The sequence below is a fragment of the Dicentrarchus labrax genome, unplaced genomic scaffold, assembly GCF_905237075.1.
Source record: "Dicentrarchus labrax unplaced genomic scaffold, dlabrax2021, whole genome shotgun sequence".
In the NCBI taxonomy this organism is placed as follows: domain Eukaryota; kingdom Metazoa; phylum Chordata; class Actinopteri; family Moronidae; genus Dicentrarchus; species Dicentrarchus labrax.
Window position 1 is genome coordinate 14,871,546 of NW_026136706.1, and position 23,265 is coordinate 14,894,810.

General features: G+C 39.8%; 1 protein-coding gene across 3 annotated transcripts; it reads right to left on the bottom strand.

Moving 5' to 3' along the window:
• Window positions 1-102: 102 nt before the first annotated feature.
• cobll1b (cordon-bleu WH2 repeat protein-like 1b) lies at window positions 103-23,242 on the bottom strand. 3 transcript variants are annotated; one of them, XM_051403758.1, is made up of 14 exons: window positions 22,848-23,242; window positions 22,528-22,608; window positions 9,255-9,443; window positions 7,405-7,609; window positions 7,073-7,298; window positions 6,933-6,977; window positions 6,731-6,825; window positions 6,322-6,558; window positions 6,054-6,183; window positions 3,924-4,146; window positions 3,736-3,824; window positions 2,110-3,560; window positions 727-876; window positions 103-635 (listed from the first exon to the last, which is right to left on the bottom strand). In XM_051403758.1, the coding sequence occupies exons 1-13, from the start codon at window positions 22,886-22,888 to the stop codon at window positions 763-765; spliced, it is 3,126 nt and encodes a 1,041-aa protein (XP_051259718.1). In that variant the 5' UTR covers window positions 22,889-23,242; the 3' UTR covers window positions 103-635; window positions 727-762. The 3 variants fall into 3 exon arrangements, with proteins under 3 accessions (XP_051259718.1, XP_051259720.1, XP_051259719.1); XM_051403760.1 differs by lacking the exons at window positions 22,528-22,608; window positions 22,848-23,242 and adding an exon at window positions 22,189-22,277; XM_051403759.1 differs by lacking the exons at window positions 22,528-22,608; window positions 22,848-23,242 and adding an exon at window positions 16,520-16,680.
• Window positions 23,243-23,265: the final 23 nt, after the last annotated feature.

A 23,265-nucleotide genomic window follows, 5' to 3' on the forward strand; every position in this document is an offset into this window, starting at 1 on the left:
CACGTTTTACCCGTTGTGAAAAACACGCTGTATTCAAACTGGTGGGGGGGGGGGGCATAACTTCTGCACCCACTGAAGGCAGTGACTTTAATAAAACACAACTGAAATGATAGAAGCTTTATTCATAACAACACTGCTTGACAATGACAGGTGTACTGCGCACATCAGTGTATTTCTGCATACAGCTTAATCAAAACTCTGTAATACTTAAATATAGATTTGATATATAATCTAAGGGGCATTTAAGTACCATAGGTCAGACCTGGTCTGTCCTACACATCCAGTATTATTCATAAACCCAATAATATTACAACTGTGGAAATCAGTCTAATAATTTATATAATTGTTCTCATTTAATGTTCTTGTTCACTCACAACAGTAATGCATTAAATGCAAGAAGATAGTCATCACACGAAATAAAAGAGAAGCATTAAGATATGCAGGTCAGCTGGGAAGATTACTTAATGACAATTGAGAAAATAAACCAAAATACAGCAATTATTAATTATCAAAATACATCATTTTATGTACACTGTTGGAGACTACCAAAAGAGGTAAAACAAAAGACAGTTTCTGCTTCTGTGTCCTGGGATAACGGGTTCTAGAGAACTCAAAGTAGACAGGATAAGCTCCTCCTGGAAGAAAAAAAAAATACAATGGTTCATGCATCTGTTGTGGATACATTTATATATGATAAAATATTGCAATGCGTTGGATTTTGCTTACAGTAGATGACATATTGTCAGAAGAATTAAGGCAGTGCTATGGACTGCTCTCTCCTTCCATTTGAACAGTCGCACTAAAAGATTGTGGTTCATCCTCTACTCGCTGCAGAGTGGAGCCTTCGTCGCTATCCATCTCTTTATTCTGACCGTCCTGTGACGTTACAAAAAGAGACACAATGTATGCAATCACTGAATATGGTGCCAGACATTAAACAAACATTAAAAGGCAAGAAGAAAACTATACTTATTTTAAAACAATGTATTGAGTCCAAGAAAAGTGAATTAAACCTATATTTGTGTCTTTCCCTATACAGTATTAAGCCCTTATGCAACCCAGTATAAGGAGAAATAAAGCACAGCAATAAAGCATGAGACTCTGCTTTCTATCTTGACTCAACAATTCTCTTCTTTTGTTTGGACTATGTGGACTATTTCCTGACCTGCGCACAAACCACATAGTCACCTTTGCACTTGAGAATGTTAAGAAGTATTTCACTGAGAGTATTTTTCAGTATTTTCCTGTGGTTTACGTTGATGTGCATGCCATGCAAGAGAGTTGGTCCTGAAATCCTTTATTCAGTATTTACAGGCAATGTATCATTGTCAGAAATATCTGAGTGTGGTAACTAATAAAACAACATCTTGAAAAACTCACAAAAGTCCTGTTGTATATGGCATTTTTATTTTAGGTGTGGAAAAAAGACTGCTTTGTTACTGTATATGTTGGTCTATTATTAATTATTGATGTGTGTTTGTGTTATGATCTGTACTGTATATTGCATACCAGCTGTGACAGACACGGTCACAGATTTGCCATAATTTAAGAAAATGAATTATTGTTTATTGTTATTTATTGTCAGTGGATAGTAACCCCCCATTTCCTCTTTGACTCAACAACCACCTCAGATCCCCATTAAACACTGAATGCCAAATGCTGTTGCCTTTAAAGAGACTAGTAATACAGCAGGTAGTTTATATTAAACCCTGGAGTGATTCAAGTCAATGGATCAGAGGAACTATTTTATTTTAACTATATTAGATTTTATAATGTTCATGAAAGTCAGTAACTCTGCACTGGTCACAGTGTAAATGGCTGATACATTACCAGACAGATGACCTAAAAATGGTTTAAGTTTCAAACAAACTAAAGCAGTAGTGGGATATGTCACACTCTTGTCCACTCCTACATAACTCTGTTAAGAGAGATATATTAGTGGAATCAAAACCAATCAAAAAAGTGCTTTGATCAGCATTGCAGAGTACTCCTCTACTCAAGCCTTAATATATCATGAGTGACAGTGGTCTCATGAGCATAAAAGTCCTTTGCTGCTTTTATCTATATTTAGATATTTCAATACAAGTATGCTCAGCTATCTGAACTTACCTTGATCTTAGATAATCCTTTCGACTCTATGACTGATGAGTGACTTGCAGTTGGGGAGAGGAGTGGTGAAACAGGCGAATGAGGCGACTTTGGCCTGTGGGATAAGGACTGGCTTCTTTTCACAGCAGAGGACACTGCCTGGGCGAAGCGGGATGGGGTGGCAGGAGAATAGGGCCTAGGGGCTGCAAAGCTCCTTAATTTTTCCAAGCTTAACCCTGAGCTTGGCTCTCTACATGGCAAACTACTTTGCCTAGTCATTCGCATGATGGCTACATTCTTGTCATCCCCTTTAGGGCTCAGCTCAACATTAGTGGCCCCTGTCGTCTCCTCTTTACACTGCATGGGAGGAGGAAGAGGAGGGGGTGGTAACTGTGCTCTGTCTGCACTTCCTTGAGCTTCCCTCTGGCTAGAGCCAGTAGTGGCACTGAGGCTCTTTTCTGCTGCTGAAGTTACATAATACCCAGGTTTTTTTTTGTGCTGTGCCAAGCGGAAAGAACCAGGCTTAGGTTTAGTTGCGGGTGGAATTTTCATCTCCTTGACCTCAGCTGGTGAACCTGCTTGAGATGCCCCATCAGCCGAGGATGAGATCCTGTCATCTGCTTTAGGCGAACTTGTTGGTGATGAGGATTGAATAGATTCAGGTATAGTTCCATTAACAGTGTCTTGGGTAGTAGTAGTAGTAGTAGTGCTAGTCAGTAAGTCTTCCCTGGGTGTAGTAGAGTGCAGCTCACTTTTTTCCTTTGACACCTCTGTCTGTTCCTTTGGTACTGTGCTCTCCACCAGCTGAAGAGAACCAACATTAAGTCCCTCTTCTGGAGCTGCAAGAGGCGTCTCCAGTGTCAGTGCAACTTCAAAATATCTAAGTTTCTCCAGGGATTTCTGAGGCACGATAGTATACGTTGTCATCCCCACCTTGGGGATGTAGTCCCTTGTCAGCTCATTGGAAGGCTTGGGCTTTGGCTCAGAGTTTGTAGCATAAATAGATGATGCCTTTGTTGTGGCAGGGGCACTTGGTGTTGAGTCTTGGCATGATGAGGTCTCTGAGGTGTGGGATAAGGCATGCTTGAGGTCAGGCGTGTCCAGTTCCTCCGTCAGAGTGGCCATATCTATCTTACCCGCTGATTCAAAGGCGGGCGCATTAACTGTGGAAGGAACTTCTATGTCCATGTGCTGCTCTGGAGGCACAGGTAATGGTGTGAAATCTGTTTGCACTTGAGCATCCTCCCCAGTGGGGTGTGAGGGGCTGGTGGCCACTGGGCTCTCCAATCTGTCAGTTTGCTCCCAGAGGGTTTCAGTGTTTGACTGAACAGAGGCCTGTGCTTCTGCATCCTGCATCACAGGCAGAGGGAGGCTGCTGGGTACAGTACTGCAATCACCTTCAACACTCTCAGGTGTAGACTCTTCACACATGGGCTGTTGGCTTACATTTTCAGCTTGACATGGACCACCGTCTGTACAGAAAATATAATTTCTCATGTAAGACAACTGTGTTGACTTTCTTTGAGAGGCAAAATCGCATCACATGGCATATTAAGGCCAAGTTGTAGAAAAATATTAGTAGGGTATTTTTTCAAGGTATCTGCAGCAGATATGAACAATACCACTATAATCCAAGTGCAAACTCACTAGTATCTGCCATCTCAGACTGGTCTGTGCCATCAGTCGTCCAGACATCAGTCAGAGTTGCAGAATCGTTCACTGTGCTCTGCAGTTGACTGTAAAAATAAAGCAAAGAGAGAGAATTAAAAGTGTTGCTAACACTAATGGAATGAAAAACGTGGCTCAGGCTTAAGAAGTCATACTAGAGTTCGTACTTGCCATCTGAGGACAGATCATGAGAATGATCTTCCCCATTGCACTCAACAGACATTGTGCTCAGCACATCAGTGTCTGGGGATGGGGAATGCAGTGAAACATCAGCAGACATGTTGAGGCTGCTGTCCTCTCCCTGGGTATCACTAGCGGTTGCAGACATTAGAGAGGCAGTGGTCTCCTCTTGCTCCATAATCTCCTCCAGTGTGTTAGTAACTGCACCCCCTGTAAAACAGTATCATAAAGAAGTTATGAGTTATAAATAAAATGTTGCTACATGATCACTGGAGTATCCAACAATACATTATAACTTTTTTCACAAGGGCGTGTCTTGGCTGTAATTATTATTATAAATGATTGTGTTTTGCCACCATATGCATAAGAAACCAAGTATCAAACTATATTTATCTCATAGATACAGATATTTACCCTTTCCAATAAAAAGGTTCTTCTGATTAATGAATTCCACTTAATCTTCTACATCTCTGTTTCTATTGTGTAGTTCTTAATTTAGCACTAGGAAGTGCATCCCAGAAGAGCAGAGGGCAAAAGGAATTTCAAGGCTACTTAAACAAAACTGCTGATTTCAGCCTCTGATCTCTATATCTACTGTGCAGCACTGGGCTTTTAGGGAAACAGCAGAGGAAGTGATCTTTCTCTGTAAACCTGTACTTGAAGAATAGGAGCAAAGAGAGGGACGGAAATGGTGGTGTTCACAGGTAGACAGCTGTTGTAGAAAAGAAGTCTGATTGCCCTTTCTATGAGGGCTGAGAGATATGCTGCTAGTGAAAGGACTATGCAACAAAGGAGTTGTAAGATATTCTGATGCAACAAAAAGTACAAATATGTAAAGAAAACAAGAAAAAAAAGACTATCGTTTTGGGGTGCATGTGGGATTTACAGGACACACATTTTCAATGTCTAATCAGAAGAAACTTGATGGAGTGAAGTGAAGTTGTTTGTGGTACAAAAAACTCATAAGGAAGATCTTATTACAGACCAAGGTTATTATAGTTAACTAAAACTAGGTGTGAAACAAACTTTTTAATTAACTGAAATAGAAATAAAAACTCAAACTAACTGAAACGATATTGTGTACTTACAAAACTGACTAAAATAAAATAAAAGATGAGGAGGCATTGGTGCATATGTTTATTGAGACTGGGATGTCTACATGACTGTGAGTCAACTGCCTCCCACAGTGTTTGTATTGTAATACCTATTCTGAACTTTTTAAATCTTGCCCTTGACTGCAACTAATAAAAACAAAACTTTTTTAAACAATAAAAACTGAAAAGAGCAAACCCACTCTGGAAACTAAGTGAAACTAAGCTGAATTGAAAACAAAAAATAAAAACTAAATAAAAATACAAAACTATAATAATACACTATCCTGACAGCAAGGTCTGTGGATTGTCCTGAGTAACAAGTTCAGTACTTTTAGCACATCAAAACAAATCAGGGTGGCAGCAGAGATGTCGGAATCTCAGCAAACAAAACAACAACTACTATAAATGGTGCCAACAATGGAAAGTGAAAAACTTTGTAGATACTTTGTAATTTGTGTGATCTTACCCCTTAAAGATAAAAAGGTTAATACTTATGTAAGCCAAAGTAGATTGTTTATTTATCAGACCTCAGTTAAGTTTTTTAGGGGAAATATTCTTTGTTTTTGCTTTGAATTGCTTTGTATGAGGACGGGTGGAGTTTCCCTCACAGCCAATACAGTGAGGGTCAGATGTGTCTACACAATCACAGGAAAGTATATCAAAGCGAGTTAACTATAGTCAACCAAGGAAAAATACCAGGGAATTCAGAACCAACAATAATTTGGAATGTAGCAAAACTTTGCTTCTTGACAACTGTATGTTCTCTCAACACACATTTGTTTGTAAAATGGGCCACTGTTCAATCATGACCACTAGGGGGCACAAGAGTCAAATCAAATAAAAACTGTAGACTCTTGGTGCAGAGTTTGAAAAGACCTGAGGCCAAAGTACATATGACAAGACTTTACACAAGAGGCAGTGTGCTAAACAGTTAAACAATCTAAATGTAAGATTTAAAAAAAAAAAGGCCTAGCAGTCCCACTGAGGGGCCAAGAACATTCACAAATGTAAAGATAGACAAACCTTGCAAATTTTCATCCAGGGGAACCGTTTCTTGGACAGGGGCACTAGGGGTTGTGGGGGGTGGAGGAGCTTTGCGTTTGGTTCTCTTCAGTGAAGACTCTGCTGAGGACCCACGACTTAAACCAACCATCTATTGTACATGAAAAGATTAAATTAAGTTATATATCAATGCACCTTGACATAGAAAACATATAGCTACTAGTATAGCCAAGTGTTCGGGACTATACTGAAATGTGAGAGCTTCTGCCTTAACATTCAGCCCACTCACCTGGTCACTGTCCAGTTGGGTGTTAGGTTCAGAGTTTAGTCTCCGGCGTTCGCTGAGGTCCGTGGGGCAGCTCTGAGACACAAGGATTGGGGGTTGGGGTGCACGTCTCTTCTTTGGTGCATCGGTGGGTATGGTAGGGGAGCTGAGCGGAGACGAATTTGAGCTAGGTAAGGCCATGCTGAGTGGTCGAGGCTTGCTCACAAGCACAGGAGAAGCTGGGGCACTGGCCGTCGTTGCCTTTAAAGAACAAATACCCAATCAGAACATGATAAGAGGCCTGTTCTCAAACAACATAGTGCACGTCAACCAATGGCAAACCAAAGTAAACAAACCTCCCTCTGAACATTTAAGTTACTTTCTGACACATATGTATCTTTGTATAATCAGTACATGAGAAATACTGCATTACCTGGTCAGATTTTTTTTTGCTTTTTCTAAACTTGCTGAAGAGGCCTTTGTTTTCTTCCTCTTTCTGAGTTTTGTCTTTTCCTGGCATGACTGTTCCTGAAGAAAAAAAAAAAAAAAAAACCACTCCACTGTAAGATAACAATGGGTGAGAAATCTCACAGCTCTGTTGATATCAATCACACAGTCTACAAACCGAAAAATACCTGCATGAGTTGGTGAGGCGGGACACACAGGAGAAGCAGTTCGTCCTGCAAAGCAAACATTCAATTTAGGTTAACATGCTAAATCTGCTAAATCTCTGGCATAAGCAGCAGTTTGGCTTTCTGAATACATTAGCTCTTACCTTTTGTGTCTCTTGCATAAACCTCCCTTATTGCATAATCATTAAGAGAGTTGGACAAGTTCAAAGGGGCCAGTGACTGGACATCTCTCAACAGAACTGTAGTCTCTATGTCAAATTCACATTTCTCACAGATGGCTGGTAAGTGTTCAGCCAGGGGAACTCGAGGATTGACTCGGAGTATAGTTTTCTGGGTCTTTTTGTAGTTTATCACCATCCGAACAGTTGCCTGGAGAGAAAACAAAATGTGCCACTTTGATAAGAATCTGTTTACTCAACATGAACAGCTAATAGTGTGGTGTCTGTGCCAGCATGGTGTCATGTATTTAATGTACCTCAGGCATCTGAGGACCTGTCTTCTTATTTTTATCCTCCCCTTTCGGCTTAAGTATGATCTTCTCTGCATCCAAAGTTCCTATGAGAGCATTGGGCTTGAGTTTGGTGTTCTTCTTGTTAGTGGTTACCAGTTCTAGGGTGTGGCTCGATGGATTCAGGTGATACGTTGCACAAAGCGTCACTAACAGATCCATTAGGGGTTTGCTGAAAGACACGATTAAACAAGTGAAAATTATTTATTAAGTATAAGAGGGGAGACACGATTACATCAATTACACAATGTAAAATAAAGCATTCTGATCAGAGCAATTCTGAAATCAAAGAAGAATAGGAATGATTTGATGTCTCATCAAAAAATAGGCAGGAAACCAGCCTCACTTATCAATTAATTCTATGCTACGATTTGAGGATAGTAGCTACTCATTTTTCTCAATTAATAGATTCATCACTAAAATGTCTACAAAATGTCAGAAAACAGTGAAAAATGTCAATCCCAGTTTCCCAGAGTTCAAGGTCTTTAAATGCCTTGTTTTATAATCATTTAAAACCGGGAAAAGCAGAAATTCATCATATTTGAGGAGCTGGAAGCAGAGAATGTTTAGCATTTTGAATTTAAAAAATGACTTCAGCAATTAAACAATTATCAAAATATTAATGCTAATAAATATTCTGTAGATCAACTAATAGAATAAACCCTGTAGCTCTCAAACTTTTCTAGCATGGCCCCCTTCAGAAGCTGAAAAAAGTTCACACCTCCACACATTTTTTAAATCATTAATAATGATAGGGAACCCAAACTAATAAAAAGTATCCAAGTTGCATTTTAGTTAAATAAAGGCTAGCACAATATCATCAGCAACCTCTTGTTATTTTTCCATTCATAAATCATATTCATTCAACTTTGTTCCATTATTTTTTTCATCCAGTGATTAAAACTGCTGATTTCGTAGCCTTGTACATTCATTGATTTAAAATTTAAAGTTAAAATTGACAGAAGCTGCGGAAGCAAGACAAAGCAAATGTACAGTAGCAACAGAAGCTGCACAAAGCTTTCCTGACACTGATAATACACTCTAAACATAATGCCTTAAACTTAATCCTCAAAACATTAACATTAGCATTAACTCTGTTGTGCAGGCACTTAGACCAGGTTTAGAAGGAGAAAAGAAGGTAAAGAATTCAGTGCTTAATCCTTTCATAATGGATTGGTCTCAGTAATTTCCCAAGAGGCCAAGGTGCAAAAGACACCCAGGAAAGAATGTTTATAAAATGTGTGCATTGTGAGAAAGATAATGATATCTTGAGTAAACTCTGTTGATGGAAAGTCTGAGCTGTGCGAGTGAGTAGACTCACCAAAGGACACGCAGCCCTTGTTACAAAAAACTTTGACATAGAGATAAGTTGACATGTTGATCTGATTAGGCTCTGCAGTCATAGCTAAAGTAGCTAACAGTAAGACTGATATGTGTCCTCAAAGCACTGTAGCATGCAATCAAGTGATAATGTACAGAGTTTGAGAATCAAAAGTCATCAACCCTTACTTTGATGGATGAATAAAAATGAAGACAATCAATTTTGCTCCTAATACAAATATTAACTAAAACCACCCATTCAGCTACTCCACCTATCTGACTCAGTCTAACTGGAAGTGAACTTTATTTGATGACTTAATCTGATATCAGTCTCATGATGTAATGTTTAGATGTATTATTGAAATGTTCAGCATGGACAAACACACAATGGTGTTCCTGCTCAAATTACAAACATAATCATCCTTCATTTGTAACTGAATGCTTTTAAACTTGACACATCATAATTACTCATTTAGATACAGTGGTCTAAACTGTACCTTCCATGGACTGTGGTCATCTTTTCTTCTCCGCCAGGCAGAACCACAACCAGCGAGAGGTCTTTATCAATAAGGTTTTCCTTCTGGTCCATGGTTAAATGAGGGTTTCCTGGGTACCACTGGGAGAAACCTGGAGAATCCAGCTTCTTTAGTCCTGGCGGGGATGGTGCTTTGCTTTTGGTCGACACCCTGTAGTAGGATAAGAACATGTAAATTATTCTCACAGTTGCTTCAGATTTAGTAAAAAAAACAGAGTGACTATTGATTTGGCACAGCCAGACAAATGAACACTTTAGAGAGATGACTGGGAATGGTGTGCATGTGTGGGCCTTTTAAAAAAAATATCCTTAAAATTGTTTCTGCTATCTCAGACAATAACCTGATTGAAAATCAAAGTGCACCAGACAGCATGAAAGGAATCCTTTCTTCCTCAGGTTTTAAAAAGCAGTGGGGCTATTACATGAAAGAGCTCAAGTCCACTTTGCAAACAAGTCACAAGACAACCAAATGGACAGATTTACTCATTGAGCCTGAAGAAATGGCAGTGAATGAACAGACATGTGAGAGAGACTGATAATAAGATGCAAGATAGAGACCACAGTTTCTGGAAGCGCCGACACTGTGTTTTACAGTGTATGTTGTGTTAAAATGGTTTTATAGTGTACAGTATGTTATTTTCAGTGAAGTGGCAACACCCCGTGCGATGGTGAACATCACTTGGTGTGCAAGGATTTTCTTTTTCAGTGTGACTATGACAAACACATTTCAGTTTCGAAAGGCTGTTTGTTGAGTCTTAACATTCCTGAAAACTGTGTCAATACAGTGTGGGAGAGAGCAGTGGCGGTCATGTGAGAGTTACAGACTGACCAGGTATGGTCCTCTGTTGGTCATACATAGTAAATCTGTGACGCATTCCAGTTCAGATAATTACCCCTTTTCTCATAATGCACCTGAGAGGCGGAGATAAAAAACGTGCTGTCTGTAAACACAAACATTGATTACATTTGAACAGGGTCATCATTATAAGACTAGCTGTAACTAATTCTGTTTCGTGTTACCGTTTGCTTGAAATGAAAAGCTGCAGATGTTACGTAACAAACCAAAAGTAAACACAAGATCACATCACGTCAGTAGAAAGTTCACACTTATCGTACTGCAGTTTCATCGAGTTGTTCAGTGGGCCAAAGAATCAATAACTTTAGAGACATTGGAGTGTCACATCATTCAGTCAGCGTGCAGATAAAACAGGGTTTTGCAGACACAGTGCCTTGAATTATAGCCCGTAAAGTCTCACGTGGGGGCACTACTTATTCAAACAGAGGAATCCGAGCAATGCAAGGTCACAGGCTCCACTGAGGCACGTCTAGCAAAGGATTATTAGTCTTGCTATGGGGGCGGCTGTCCTTACACACTATGACTATGACATATAGGAAAACACACACAGATTCAGAGTCACCATAGTCTAGATATGCTAATCATGACATCAATATACAGTATTTGCTATACTGTATGTCATACACATTATAAAGCACACAATCAGTATTCAACCCCACAAGCGAATGCCTTGTACACTCTTGTCTAAATCATGTATTTTGAAATGGTATTTTCAAAGATTAGGTATTTCTGCCATATGAAAAGTATGATTTTAACACAAATGCGAAAAACTAGAACAGCATTATGCTAACTTATGCAACCAGATAGCCCTTTATCTGATCATAAGTCAGTAAGCCAGACTGTAGGACTGTACACAGGATGGACACACAATAATTTGAGGGATTTCAAGAAGAGCTAAAGCAACAACAGAAAAACAAACAAGGAGTAATGGGACACAGAAACACACTTGTTATCTGTTCATCTTTGAGCCATAGCACCAGTATCCAGGATGATAAAGCCACAACATATAGCACAGACGATAATGAGCAAACACAAATACCGCCATGTGAACGGTCTTTTTTGTTGATTCTGTTCTTATTAAATAAACCAAGCAAGAGCACCCAACTCCAGACCTCTCTCCTATGGTGACCCCTGGATTGGGTTGCACCAGCTTTTCCTAGATCCAATACGTCATCTATTAGTTTCTATCTATTAGTGTGAAAAAACCTTCCTAACTTCTTAACAAATACTTGCTAGTTTCAAACTAGTGATTTACTAATAATCGGATTGTGCCAGTAAAACCTAGAAGACAATACAAAAGACTTCATGTGTAAGTTGTTGCTAGGATACATCTATATCACCTTCCAATCAAAAGCAAACAACTATGAGGAAGGAGGCACTGTAGCATCAGGAGCTGAAAAACACTGTAACTACCAACAACAACACTTTTCGGAGGCCAAACTAGATATTAAACTAAACTGACAATATTTTGTAAATATAGGGATTTATCCACATATGCTGACCATCTTTATTTGGTCATTCAGTCTAACATTATCGGCCTAATGTGTTGTAATTTCCGGTAGATTGTGTATTTTAGTCAACGTGATTTAAAATGTCTTTAATGAGTGTCAGGTCTGATACATTATGTCGAATATATAGGCTACCTCTTATACCCATCGGTCTAAGCGGGTCACTGGCAACTTAACGTTCGCTTTTTCAGTTGGTTCTCCATGTTGCAATGTTTAATCTTACAAATAGTCTAGAATATAGGTCTTCTAGTCCTGAATTAACATGTTACCATGTCCCACAAGATAACATTACCTGTACTTTAGCTAACATCAACCAGTTTAGCCTTGGATTTCTTTGGCTTATTCAACATGACACACACATCTCCTCATACCTTCACACTTGACACACTAAGAGAAAAGACATTTAGCTAGCTTTTGGGATTGGCCCTTGGCTGTTAAGGTTACCTAACAAATAACATTACATTAATGATTGTAGATCCTGAATGTTATTAAGAATGAACCCTTTGCTCTTTCCATTGGGACGCTGACCTGGGATCCCGAGGCGTGGTCTGCACTTGGATTGTTCTCTAACAAGGTGGCAGTTAGAAATAATGACTAGTTAGCACTGCTAGCATGCTAACGTTTTTAATTAAAGCATTTTTCACTAAGAGTGTCTACATCTCACTTTGAAAGGCTACAACTACATATAAACAATAGAAATTCTATCTTACTGACATGTGAGATGATTTAAACAAAACAGCTGCAAGAAATCACTGTTGACCGGAAGCTAAAATATATATTTTGGACAAAATTGGATGTTTTTCAATAAGCCTTCCTGCACAAAAACAAGAAACTAAACATACTTTAGGTTTAAGGGACCATTCACAATGAGGTGTCTTGATGCACAACGTTAATAAAAACTGCTCCACATTGTCCGTTGTGTGTATCAGGACAGCACAGGATGTATTATTGTACAGTATGTATAATTGCCACTAACCACCAAAAGAAAAAAGAGATACAGTGTTCAAATAATCATCCATTAAAAAAAAAACATTCTAGTCATTTCATTATCCGTTTCACCAGTGAGGGATATAAGTGATCAATTAACATGGCACTGAGCATAAGTCTTGTTGCCATGGTGAAGTTTAATATTTAGCACCTCCATAATACCCTGATATAAAACAGAGATTAAGCTGACAACCAGATCCTTGTTCGAGGTCCTGTTACAGGATTTCAGACATACACCAGATCTTGTAAAAACAAAACTTTAGAACAGTTTCATTAAATAAAGCATTAATTAGTTATTTTCATTCACACCAACTCAAATGACTCATTTCAAAAGGAGTCATGCATAATGGCCAGGACACTATCACCTACTCATGAAGCAGAGGTCGACAGAGCTATTTCACCATTTATAGCTCATTGCTTTGGTTTCAGAGCAGCCACATTTATTGTGTGGTTTGGTTTTACCATTCTCACCAAACTAGCTTCCAGCTGCAGCAGGCAGCGATTTTCAGCAAACAAGACAAACTAAACCCACTGCTGATCAGACAGCACACACAGTTCCCAACGGACATCTAACAAGGCTCTTTAATACATTATTCTCAGGAGTTAGAAGTGAATAATGGACTTAACATTTGTCATGTGGCAAGAAAAAAAAAAAAACTCCAAGGAGGCAGCTGTATGCTGACACGTTAGTCATAACAACGTTATAAGGTCCTTTTGATACATCCATTTTCAGGGCCATCTGTGTCTGTCAGCTTGTTTTGGAGTTAATCTGTCTTCTATTACATGAAATTGGCTTAATAAAAATGTTGAAAGATGAGTAAATGCCTCAATCTGCCTGTCATCATTTCCACCAAATAAACAAGACAATAAACAAAACTTGTTGCAGTGAGGTTCTGGCTTGCAGAAGGTAGAAATCAGAGGAAAGGAGAGCCCGGATGCAGTACTGATGCATCTACACATTTCCTTTTTAGCACATATTTATAGACCAAATTTTGTATTTAGCAACGTATTTTCATTCATTTATAGACTCTAGGTAAGTAAGTCCCCAGTTTAAGAAAATAATAGCTCAAACGTGCAATAAAGTGATTACCCAAATCCCCTTATGTAAAAACACACCAGGATTACTAATTAACAATAATTAGTCTGACAGTTCTGTTGACATTTTGGAGCCAGTGATAAGATACTCATTTCATTCTGTTAAAATAATGATTAAATTAAAAATCTACATGCCTCCAGACCATTTTGATCTCCAATTGTTTGGATTTCAGCTTGACAAATCAATAAAGTCCAAAGTCTTGCAGTTACAGTCTGCTGATTGCTGGGCTTCATGTCGACACATTATGTCTTTTCAAAATCTACAAAAATTACCGTAATACTTCCTGAACATTGGCCAACACATTGGCCACTGTCCATGTATCCAAGCTGATACTCATGTGTATGTGTCGCAACTTGCCTAAACTATGACACACACTCAATTTGCACCACCTGGAGCAAATGTGTTTGTGTCTTTCCTTTGCATGCAATCTTCCCAGCTCTAATTTTTGTTTCATGTTCCATGTTGAAAACCGCTTTAATGCGAGATCAACTTATTCCACTAAAATACTAACTCAGGGTAGAATTGGCATGAGATTTGCTGTTGATATTCATTGTCCCCCGAAGGATAAAACACTGCAACAACGATTGAATAATGTAACAGGCTGATTTCCATACTATTTGCAAAGTACACAGATGCTCCCCAGAGCAGGGTGGTTGTTTCACCCAGAAGCCTTAGCCACAACTAAATTGTCAGTATCACGCAGTATTATGGGATGCAACAGTACCACTGTAATTTAACACTGCCACCTCTTAAGGACCAGCAGCGGCGCTTTAGACGTTTTTGTCTTGTGAACAATAGTGATGTGTTAAAAGGTAACCCTTCTCAACCCCAACTAGACAGTTTGAAGAAGTGACAAATAGTATACAGATTACACACTCTTTGTGTGGACCCACCAAATATGACCATGAATCCCCTGCACACATGTCAACAGATAGACGAGCTAAAACAGACATTCACACTACGGTCTCTGCTGGGTACAAAGTCCTGATTCTTGGCTCTTGCTGTTTATTTGGCAACAGGATTATAATCCTTTAGCAGAGTGTGTCAATTATTTTCCACATAATTTACAAACGCTCTAAAGAGTGGCCTTGTAAGTGTATTTATTCAATTCATGCAGCTCTTAAGTGATTTTAAATGGGGGGAAAAATGGGTGACTGTCTGTGAATGCCCCAAATAGAAGTAATTTATCATTTGTATGGGAAAAATAATACACAATAGCCATGCCTCAGGTTCAGGGTCAGCACAGTTTATACAGCTGTGTCATCAGTGATTTTATCAAGACACCTCGAGCAGGTGACAGACACAGACACACAGGCCGGTTTGTTTTTGCCATCCAAGCCTGTGTTTTCTCAAAGGCCCGGGATGTGTTGCTGAATGAGAGGAGACGTGTTGAAGCTTGACTGTGCTGATGCCTCATTCACAGGGTTTCCCTGGGAGGTCTGACACTCACAAACAAGTCCATTCAATACCAAAGGACATGCTTGACAGACATGATCAGAAGACTACCAGGAAATAACACAACCTGTTGTCATTGTGCCATTTCTTGTGTTTCATCACACAATAATCTTGTGAACTTCAGTAGCGCAAACAAATGGACTCTGGCACAAACATGCACTGTGATGAATAAATACCGCATGCTATGATGTTGTGTGTCTTGGTTTCAACTGCAACCGTCAACTTATTGGTAATGTGAACATGTGAAACGATTCAAATGGATGCCTGTTGTTCTTCCTCATCAGAGGAAAATATGTAGGATATCTTGAGACAGTGGGGGAAGAGAATGGTTTAGCCTAAAGTCTACTGACAAACCTCAAAATGATAAAGAAAAACGAAGGCCGGTATAAAATACAGATGCTGCTCCTTGTGTAAAAATACTTCAAATACTTTTGCACTTATGTGTGAAAAAGACAGAATGACAGAGACAGGTAGAGAGCGAGAGAGTTTGAATAATGGTGGAAATACATATCTGCTCTTTGTTATAAGTAATAGAAACTGAAAAATAAGTGTAATATCAGCAGGAATCGACCAGATGAACAAAGGGATATCCAAATTCCCGACATTCCATTACACTTCTGTAATGTAAGTTCCAGCTGGCATGACTTTTACCAGAAACATTTCAGTCACTTCTGTGTATTTTTTGTCCACCCAATCAATTAAAATCTCTTCAGGCAAGTCCAGAATCAAAATGGAACAATGACAAGAACAGGTGGGAGCAGCCCAGTGAAGAAACTCAGAAATCTAAATAACTTTAAGGTTTTTCAGAAGGTGAAGGATTAGTAAAAATGCCTCCTGTGGTATGCTAGCAGCTGCTGGGTAGCAGGATGGCCCCTTGGGGAATGGTGGGTTCACATACAAGAAAACAAACAAGCATTCAAAAGGGGCCCTTCTGTTCAGACATACTTTCTGACAACACCCCAATTATTTTAAGAAACAAGAGCAACAATTAAATGCTTCAATGACCAAAACACTCCCTGGACTCTACAAGCTGTAGTTTACTAGGTAGCTGAACAGTCAAAATACACAGGCTCCAACATGCCACAGAGCTGCAAGTTCAACACACCCTGCACTTCAAGTCCAAATCGCACACTACAGTCTAAATAAAAACACATAGCAGAAACAGAAATGTTTCAAGGTCCTCTCCAACACTTTAAGAGGAAGTCAGTGTTAGCACTGCAATGCTGTAAAGATAACACTATAGACAGAACCAGAAATTTTTGAGAGCAGGTGTGACGGACCTGCTTTTCCTCTCAGTTTGCCAACATTTCATTCCACACTCTTACCTCTTTCCCTAAGGTTGCCTCTGCTCAAATGATTTCCATTCTGCTGTGTATCTCCCATGAGTAGTCAAAACAGACTAAACTCTAATCAGTATAGCTTCAAAAAGGCCCACCTTAATGCCACGCCCAGATTGTGACATCACAATTCTGCCCCCCCCCCCTTCTTCTACCTAAATCCTGTCGGCCCCCCTCGCTGTGTCTCTGAAAGCTCCAGCGCGCAGTGTGTAGGTAGCACTCCCCCCGCGGGCCATGAGCAGAAAGGTAAGCAGCTTTGCCTCCCTGTGCCGACATGAACCTGTGGGTGGGGCCAGTGGGGCAACAGTGCACAGAAACACACCACAGCATGTGCTCACAAGGTAAGACAGAGACTGGAGTAAATGTGCCGAATTATCACACTGCGTTGAATCATGCTGGTGGTGATGTGATTGTCAGAGTAAAAGAACCAGGAGAGTCAGAAGGACTCCTTTCTCACTTATTGTCTTCTTACAAAGTCAGAACAGTCTCCTCCTCACTCCCTAATTTAATCAGGTACTTCTCTGTTTGCTTTTCGTTACGAAAAACACTGCCAACTCTTCAGAACCACACCTTACTTAGAACTGACTCACTCCACAATCACGTTACTCGTCGGGTGAGCTGAACGACAATGATAGTGACAGAATAAACGACATAACAGAAAGCGGTTACACTGGAAAGCCACATCTGCATTGTGATGATTGAATTATTTTTCCCCCGCTTTCTTCACTTGCAGACATAAAACTCCTATGGTAAAATTCTCAGATCATTACACATAATTTCAGGCAGACACAGTTTAACTTAAAACCAAAACTGTGAAGTCAATAAACACATTCATGAAAGCAGTCGGTTCAAATTGTTAGTAAAAGCTGTCAAAAGAGGTTGTCAGCACTTTGCACTTAACACATCTAGCCTTCGCTGTGTTGCCTGATGTTGTCATTGTTAACTTAATCAACACTTCACAATAGATTCAAATCAAAAGGCATTCAACCTAAAATGGGAAAATGTATCACTACCTGTTGAGTTGACAGATATATACTTTTTTTTACTTTAACTTCTTACTTTAACTCAACAGACTGCTTTAGCTCTGCCTCCTTTGCTTCCTCTGATCTACTGCAACCATATTTGCAAACAAAAGCAGGATGTCGTAACATTGGCTTTGCAACAGCAAAATAAGTAGGCTATCTTAGGACTTTCCTATATTACAAAGCATTAGATTTTACGATAGAGTTCCACGTATTTCCCTGAACCCCACAGCTTGCCGTATGGATGTTGCTTTGATGCAATGTAAAAGATCTGGATTTGTTTAGCAAACTATACACCATCTGGTACGAAAGCAATACATTTGACTTTCCTTCCTTTATCAGTATCCTTGCACTTTCACTTAAGAATGTGCGGCCCATTCTACAAACACCACCTCCAAATACCACCAGGCGATAAGGAGGTGAAGTGGTGAATGGAGATGTTAGTGTGTAGGAGCCGGCGGGGAGGGAGTTACACAGAAGAGGGGAGAGGGGGGGTGGCGGGGTGGGGTCCCTTAGGAAAGACAAAACACAGGACCAGAGCCACAGCTGGTAATTTGGTGAGAGGTCACTCACAGTAAACACAAGCTTTTTAAAGAGGGTCTGGAAAGGCCATTACTTCCTAAGCAGTGTGGGATGGAGAGAGATTAGGGAGAAAAAAGAGCGCAGGGACCCTATGAGAACTCCCCACTTCCTATGTGTATCGTTTATTATTGCAGGCAAAACAAAAACTTTTTCCCACAGCGTCCTCCAGCACAGGCCTGGTCAAACTCAAAGTCTCAGGGCGTCCATAACATCATTATGTAGAATTCTGATAAATATTCAAGGACCAACCTCGTGACATTAGTGTGTTAGTGTGTTAGCTTTTCAATGCAGTATGATGTAATGTCAGTTTGTCATGATCCGCCTCATTTTTATTCAGTGTTATTACTCTCCAGGGTGCTTACTCTTGCACTGTATGTAGTACAATGCCTAATACTACAGCAGAGCCACAGTAAGCTAGCAGGTCTGCCAGCCATTTAGGTAATGAGATTTGAGATTACAATATACAAGGCCCTGCTGGTCTGTGAACTGGAGTCTGCTATGGTACATTACCCTCACCTTATCGCAGAGCAGCCCAAATATTTTACTCTAAACATTGCACAGAAACAAACCAATGGGTCTGCAATGAAGGACAGAACACAATGTGTGTTTCAGTCTCTGTTTATGCGCAAATCAGTGAATTCAAATATATTAAACTAAATAACTAAATTATTTGGGTTTGGAGGCGTTCATTTCCAGCTTAAATAACATGTAAGATAAAGGTAATTATCGCTCTAACCTCTGGTGACTTGACCAAATGCGTGCTTTTTCTAAGCGGGACCCAACATTTCGATAAAATAACTCGGTGAGAAAGAAGGCTCCCCCTTGGGTCATAATTATAACTATCACACTGTGTCCTTTCATCTGAAGGCACACCAGCAGACTTTCCCTCTTCTGCTGATCACATGAACTGAGGTTTTCTAAAGTGAGTACGTACACAGTAACTCTGCACTAAAACAAGCACATTCAGGATCTTATTTCATTGCTAATAGTGTAAACTGAGTATTCAGTGTTGCACAACCCTAAAAAAAAAAAAAGACTTGATTTCATCTTAATGTCACTGGGGTTACACCCTTTCTACATTCAGACTCAAGGCAAGAACAACACAACTGTTCTGATCTTTCAGAGTCATGGTCGGATGAGAAGCTTTTTCACCTTTCCTTCAACTTCCTCACTGAAAAAAACAACTATTCATCCCTACATTAACTTGTGAGAGGTTTTATGTACTTCTGTTCCAGCTCTGCTGGCTTTACTTGCTAGAAATAGCCGTTAGTGTGAACATCCTCACTAAAACTGCTGGCTCCTGTTTGTTTGTGTGCATGTCATGGTTCATTAGCTTGCTACAGTGTATGTTAGGAAATGATAAGAATCAGTATATCGCTACCAGTCTGATACTAACTCATGGTACCATACTATTATGCACAAACAGCTGGGTGGATGTGCACAGTAGGAACATATGCACAGTGATAGTGCCATCTAGAGAACCATCTCAAGGTGTGCAATTGTGTATTTCATTCCATCGCATACCTGCCATTTGTTGTCCTAATACTGGTTTAAATTGGATTTCTGGTTTGTCATTCGTTGAATAATTGCTAGACAGCTCATCAGGGTCTGGTCTAACAGACCTGTAGTAAACTCAACAATAGATAAACATCTCATGCAAACAAACACTGATAATGAAGGTCAAGCAAATCAAGGCAATTTGTTCCTTTGTCGCAAATAAAATGTTACTGGAGATAAGCAGAAGTTCCTATTGACAGCACACAAAGGACTGATTCATGTGAGGTCATTCTGAATGTTACGCAGGCTGAGAGTGGGAGGCATCCAACTGTTATGCCCTGGAAGAGTGCAGAAACAAAGAGGGGCCGAGACTTCAGAGAGTCCAGGCAGGGTCTGTGTATCTAAATGGGCTGCTGTGCACAACATAAATATTATATAAATACATTATCATAATCTCTACTTTAGAGATAAAAAGAAAAATTTGCCATAATAACCAACAAACTTTTTTATAAGGTTCATAACTTTCCAGTGAGAATGATTCACTGGTATTTACGGTCAGTGCGTTGGCTTCAGTGTGGTAACAAAGACAACCCATTATTCCCTCTCTCCTGGATGCAAGCCATTTTGTCTGTTTTAGCCCTGTGAGGCAGAAAGCATCCATGAGATAAAACGTCTCAGTATTCAAAGCTCATTGCCAGGACAAGCTTGCTGGGCCTTAATGCTGATTTTCCTCTTGCTTTATTACATCTAGTGGGTGGAGATCTTTGAATGACACCCTTTATCTTGCTTTGGGCTTCATGAGGGCAGCATGCTTTGGACCAAATGATATATTTTCCTGCAAACAAGCCTGGTTGTCTCCATGAGGAACCAAGAAGAAAAACCCTGTGTTATGTGTATTCGGAGGCCCTGTGATGTTTGTGTATCTTCTCTTTGGTGTCAACTCACTAGACGCCTAAAGGTTGAGTTTGTGTGCTAGATAGATAGATAGATAGATAGATAGATAGATAGATAGATAGATAGATAGATAGATAGATAGATCGATAGATAGATAGATAGATCGATCTGTGAAATAAATCACTGCAAAAAAAAATGACTGTCGCTAGGTTTTAACACTTGCTTCAAGTGTCTTAAGTTTCGCCAGTCACTCTTGCCATAATTTTCATCTGTAGACTCATGTGAGCAGCTGTGCCCTTGGACTGGCTGCATGTGTGGAAACAGCTGTGGGGATTCACAATACCTTAACTAATTCCACATTCTGCCCTGAGGAAAGCCAGCCATGTGAGATCATGGTTTAAGGTGTGTCCAATTAGCAGGGCCAGCTCCGAGCAGCACGCTGTTGAGATTGTTAGACGAATAAAGATTTACAGCTAGAAGAGAAAAACTACTTGTTCATTATTCTCATTATTTACTGAAAAAAAAGCTTCTTAAAATTATTTTTCCAACGACCACCGCATAAAACAATTGTAATCGGGTTCAGTCTACCTTATGTTAAATACTGCACCGTCTGTCTTGTGTATGATAGAACAGCCAGCACAGTGATTCTGGCAGGGTCCGTATTTGGATAACAAATGTACCGTAGCTTTGGGGGTCACATGAAATCTTCACATGTGACTGCATTTGAAAAAGTGAGAAGCGGCGGCTTATTGGCTCCAAATATGAGAAGCCACAAATAAGACCAAGAACATGTGCCTTCCCCCACACCCCAGCTGCTTATGGAAGAGTGCGGTTTACTTTTCCAAATAATAGTCAAACCACAGAGAGATTTAGGTAGTCTGCTGCTCTCCGTTGCCAGGGTGTGTGGCTGTGCTCCCAGATTACACAATGCTTATAAAATATGAATACACACAAGTCACACCAAGAGAGTGTTTTTTTGTTTTTTCTTAAATGATGTGCCTGAATGCTATTTTTACAAATGGGAAATTACAGTTTGCAGGGCAGGGCTGGAAACCTTGCATAGCTATCATGGAATACTGGACTGGACACAATCATATGTTAAAATTCTCCATCTCACCTCTAATTTAAATCTCAAAAACTCAGCAGATCTCCTCTGAATGCCAAAGGAGTGAGTAGTGACTGTAAAAAAAAGAAAAACTCTGGAAACTCACTCCCTCTTTTTTAATGATTCCAACCACTGGAATACAGGCAACTGACATCATCTCCAAGTCCCTGAACCAAAACTGATGGGAAATTCCATCATGTCATATACTCACGGCACTTTTATCTGTGATTTTCTTTGACTGTTGGACATGACGAATCACTATTTTATAGAATATCAGTTTCAAGCCCAATGAACGCATGATTTCCACAAGAGAAACGACCATCGGGCTCATCAGAGAGAGACAGAGTGTTTTGCCTGCAAAATACTTCCCATGACCTCTACATATGGTCAAGGCAATTTCTCAGTAAAACTTGGGAGAGCAGGAAATGAGAAGAGTTCAAAGGTTGAAACGTCTGCAACAACTGCGACTTCACCAAGATGCACTGAGTGAAAGGAATGTTACTTGAAAGTTGGTTGTGCAGATGCATTATTTTACAAAGGTGGCATTATATTCATACCTTAAATAGCTGGGTCAGGAAACAGCTGGTTCCCTGCTACCAAATGTTGTTGTCAGCACCACACAGTTAGCCACCAATAGGTAGAGGAGCTTGGTTTTGAAAAAAAGCAAACATTTCCACACTTTTGTTTCTATTTTTCATACTTAATCTGTTTAATACTTTGATTTTCCAAACAATAACGTGAAGGATCATGAAGGTTTGGCTCAGGTGAAAGTATGATGACTAATATTTTCTTTCTGAGGCTGCTGGTCTTACAGATTTCTCCCTGCTTTCTCTGTCACTGACCACTAAAAATACACAGGTATGACAGCTAATGATCCAAATGACAATTCTACATACCTCAGACCAGAGCTCCGTGGATGAGGCTGGGATCCATGATCATCCATGACCAAACTCATTGGTTTAACAAAATCCCTCGGACTGGTCAAACACAAACAAAAAGCACAATTCATTTTTTTAGTAAAAAGTTTACATACTAAATTGTGTTAAAGCTGCTCTAACCTGCTGCTTTCAAGTGATGCAAACGGGCAAATACTGAAATATGGGCGAATCCCACATGAGGTCATCAGTTTTTCAGTCATATGAACGTTTTTTCCCCCCCTTCTTTTTTTGCTGGAAATAGGCTTAACGATTTAAAGTATTTACTAATCCTGTCTTACCATGAATGTAGTCGGTTTTCGACGCAGTAGTCAACTTCCATCTGTCTTCAGAGGGGTAACGTTAGTTGTAGACTGCTACAAACACATTTTGTTTGGATAAATGATCCATAATTCCGCTCTGAAGTTCCGTGTTTTGCGCATTTTACGCAAACCATTCCAGTGTGGTAGAGTATTTCTCTCCTCCTTTTAACGCACGCAGTCGGACATATCTAACTCATTTGGCCCCTGACACTGTGGACGACTCTGCAAACTTTTCTCTGTACATCCAAGACACTGCATCTCAACACTGAGCTGTTTAAGTGGGGCGTCTCTCAGATCCAGTTTACCTTCCTTCCCTCCAGGATCCTGATGAAGCGTTTGGCATAACGGTATCGTGGCCAAGTTAACATCTTGCGCAATAACAACCCGAGACAAGCGC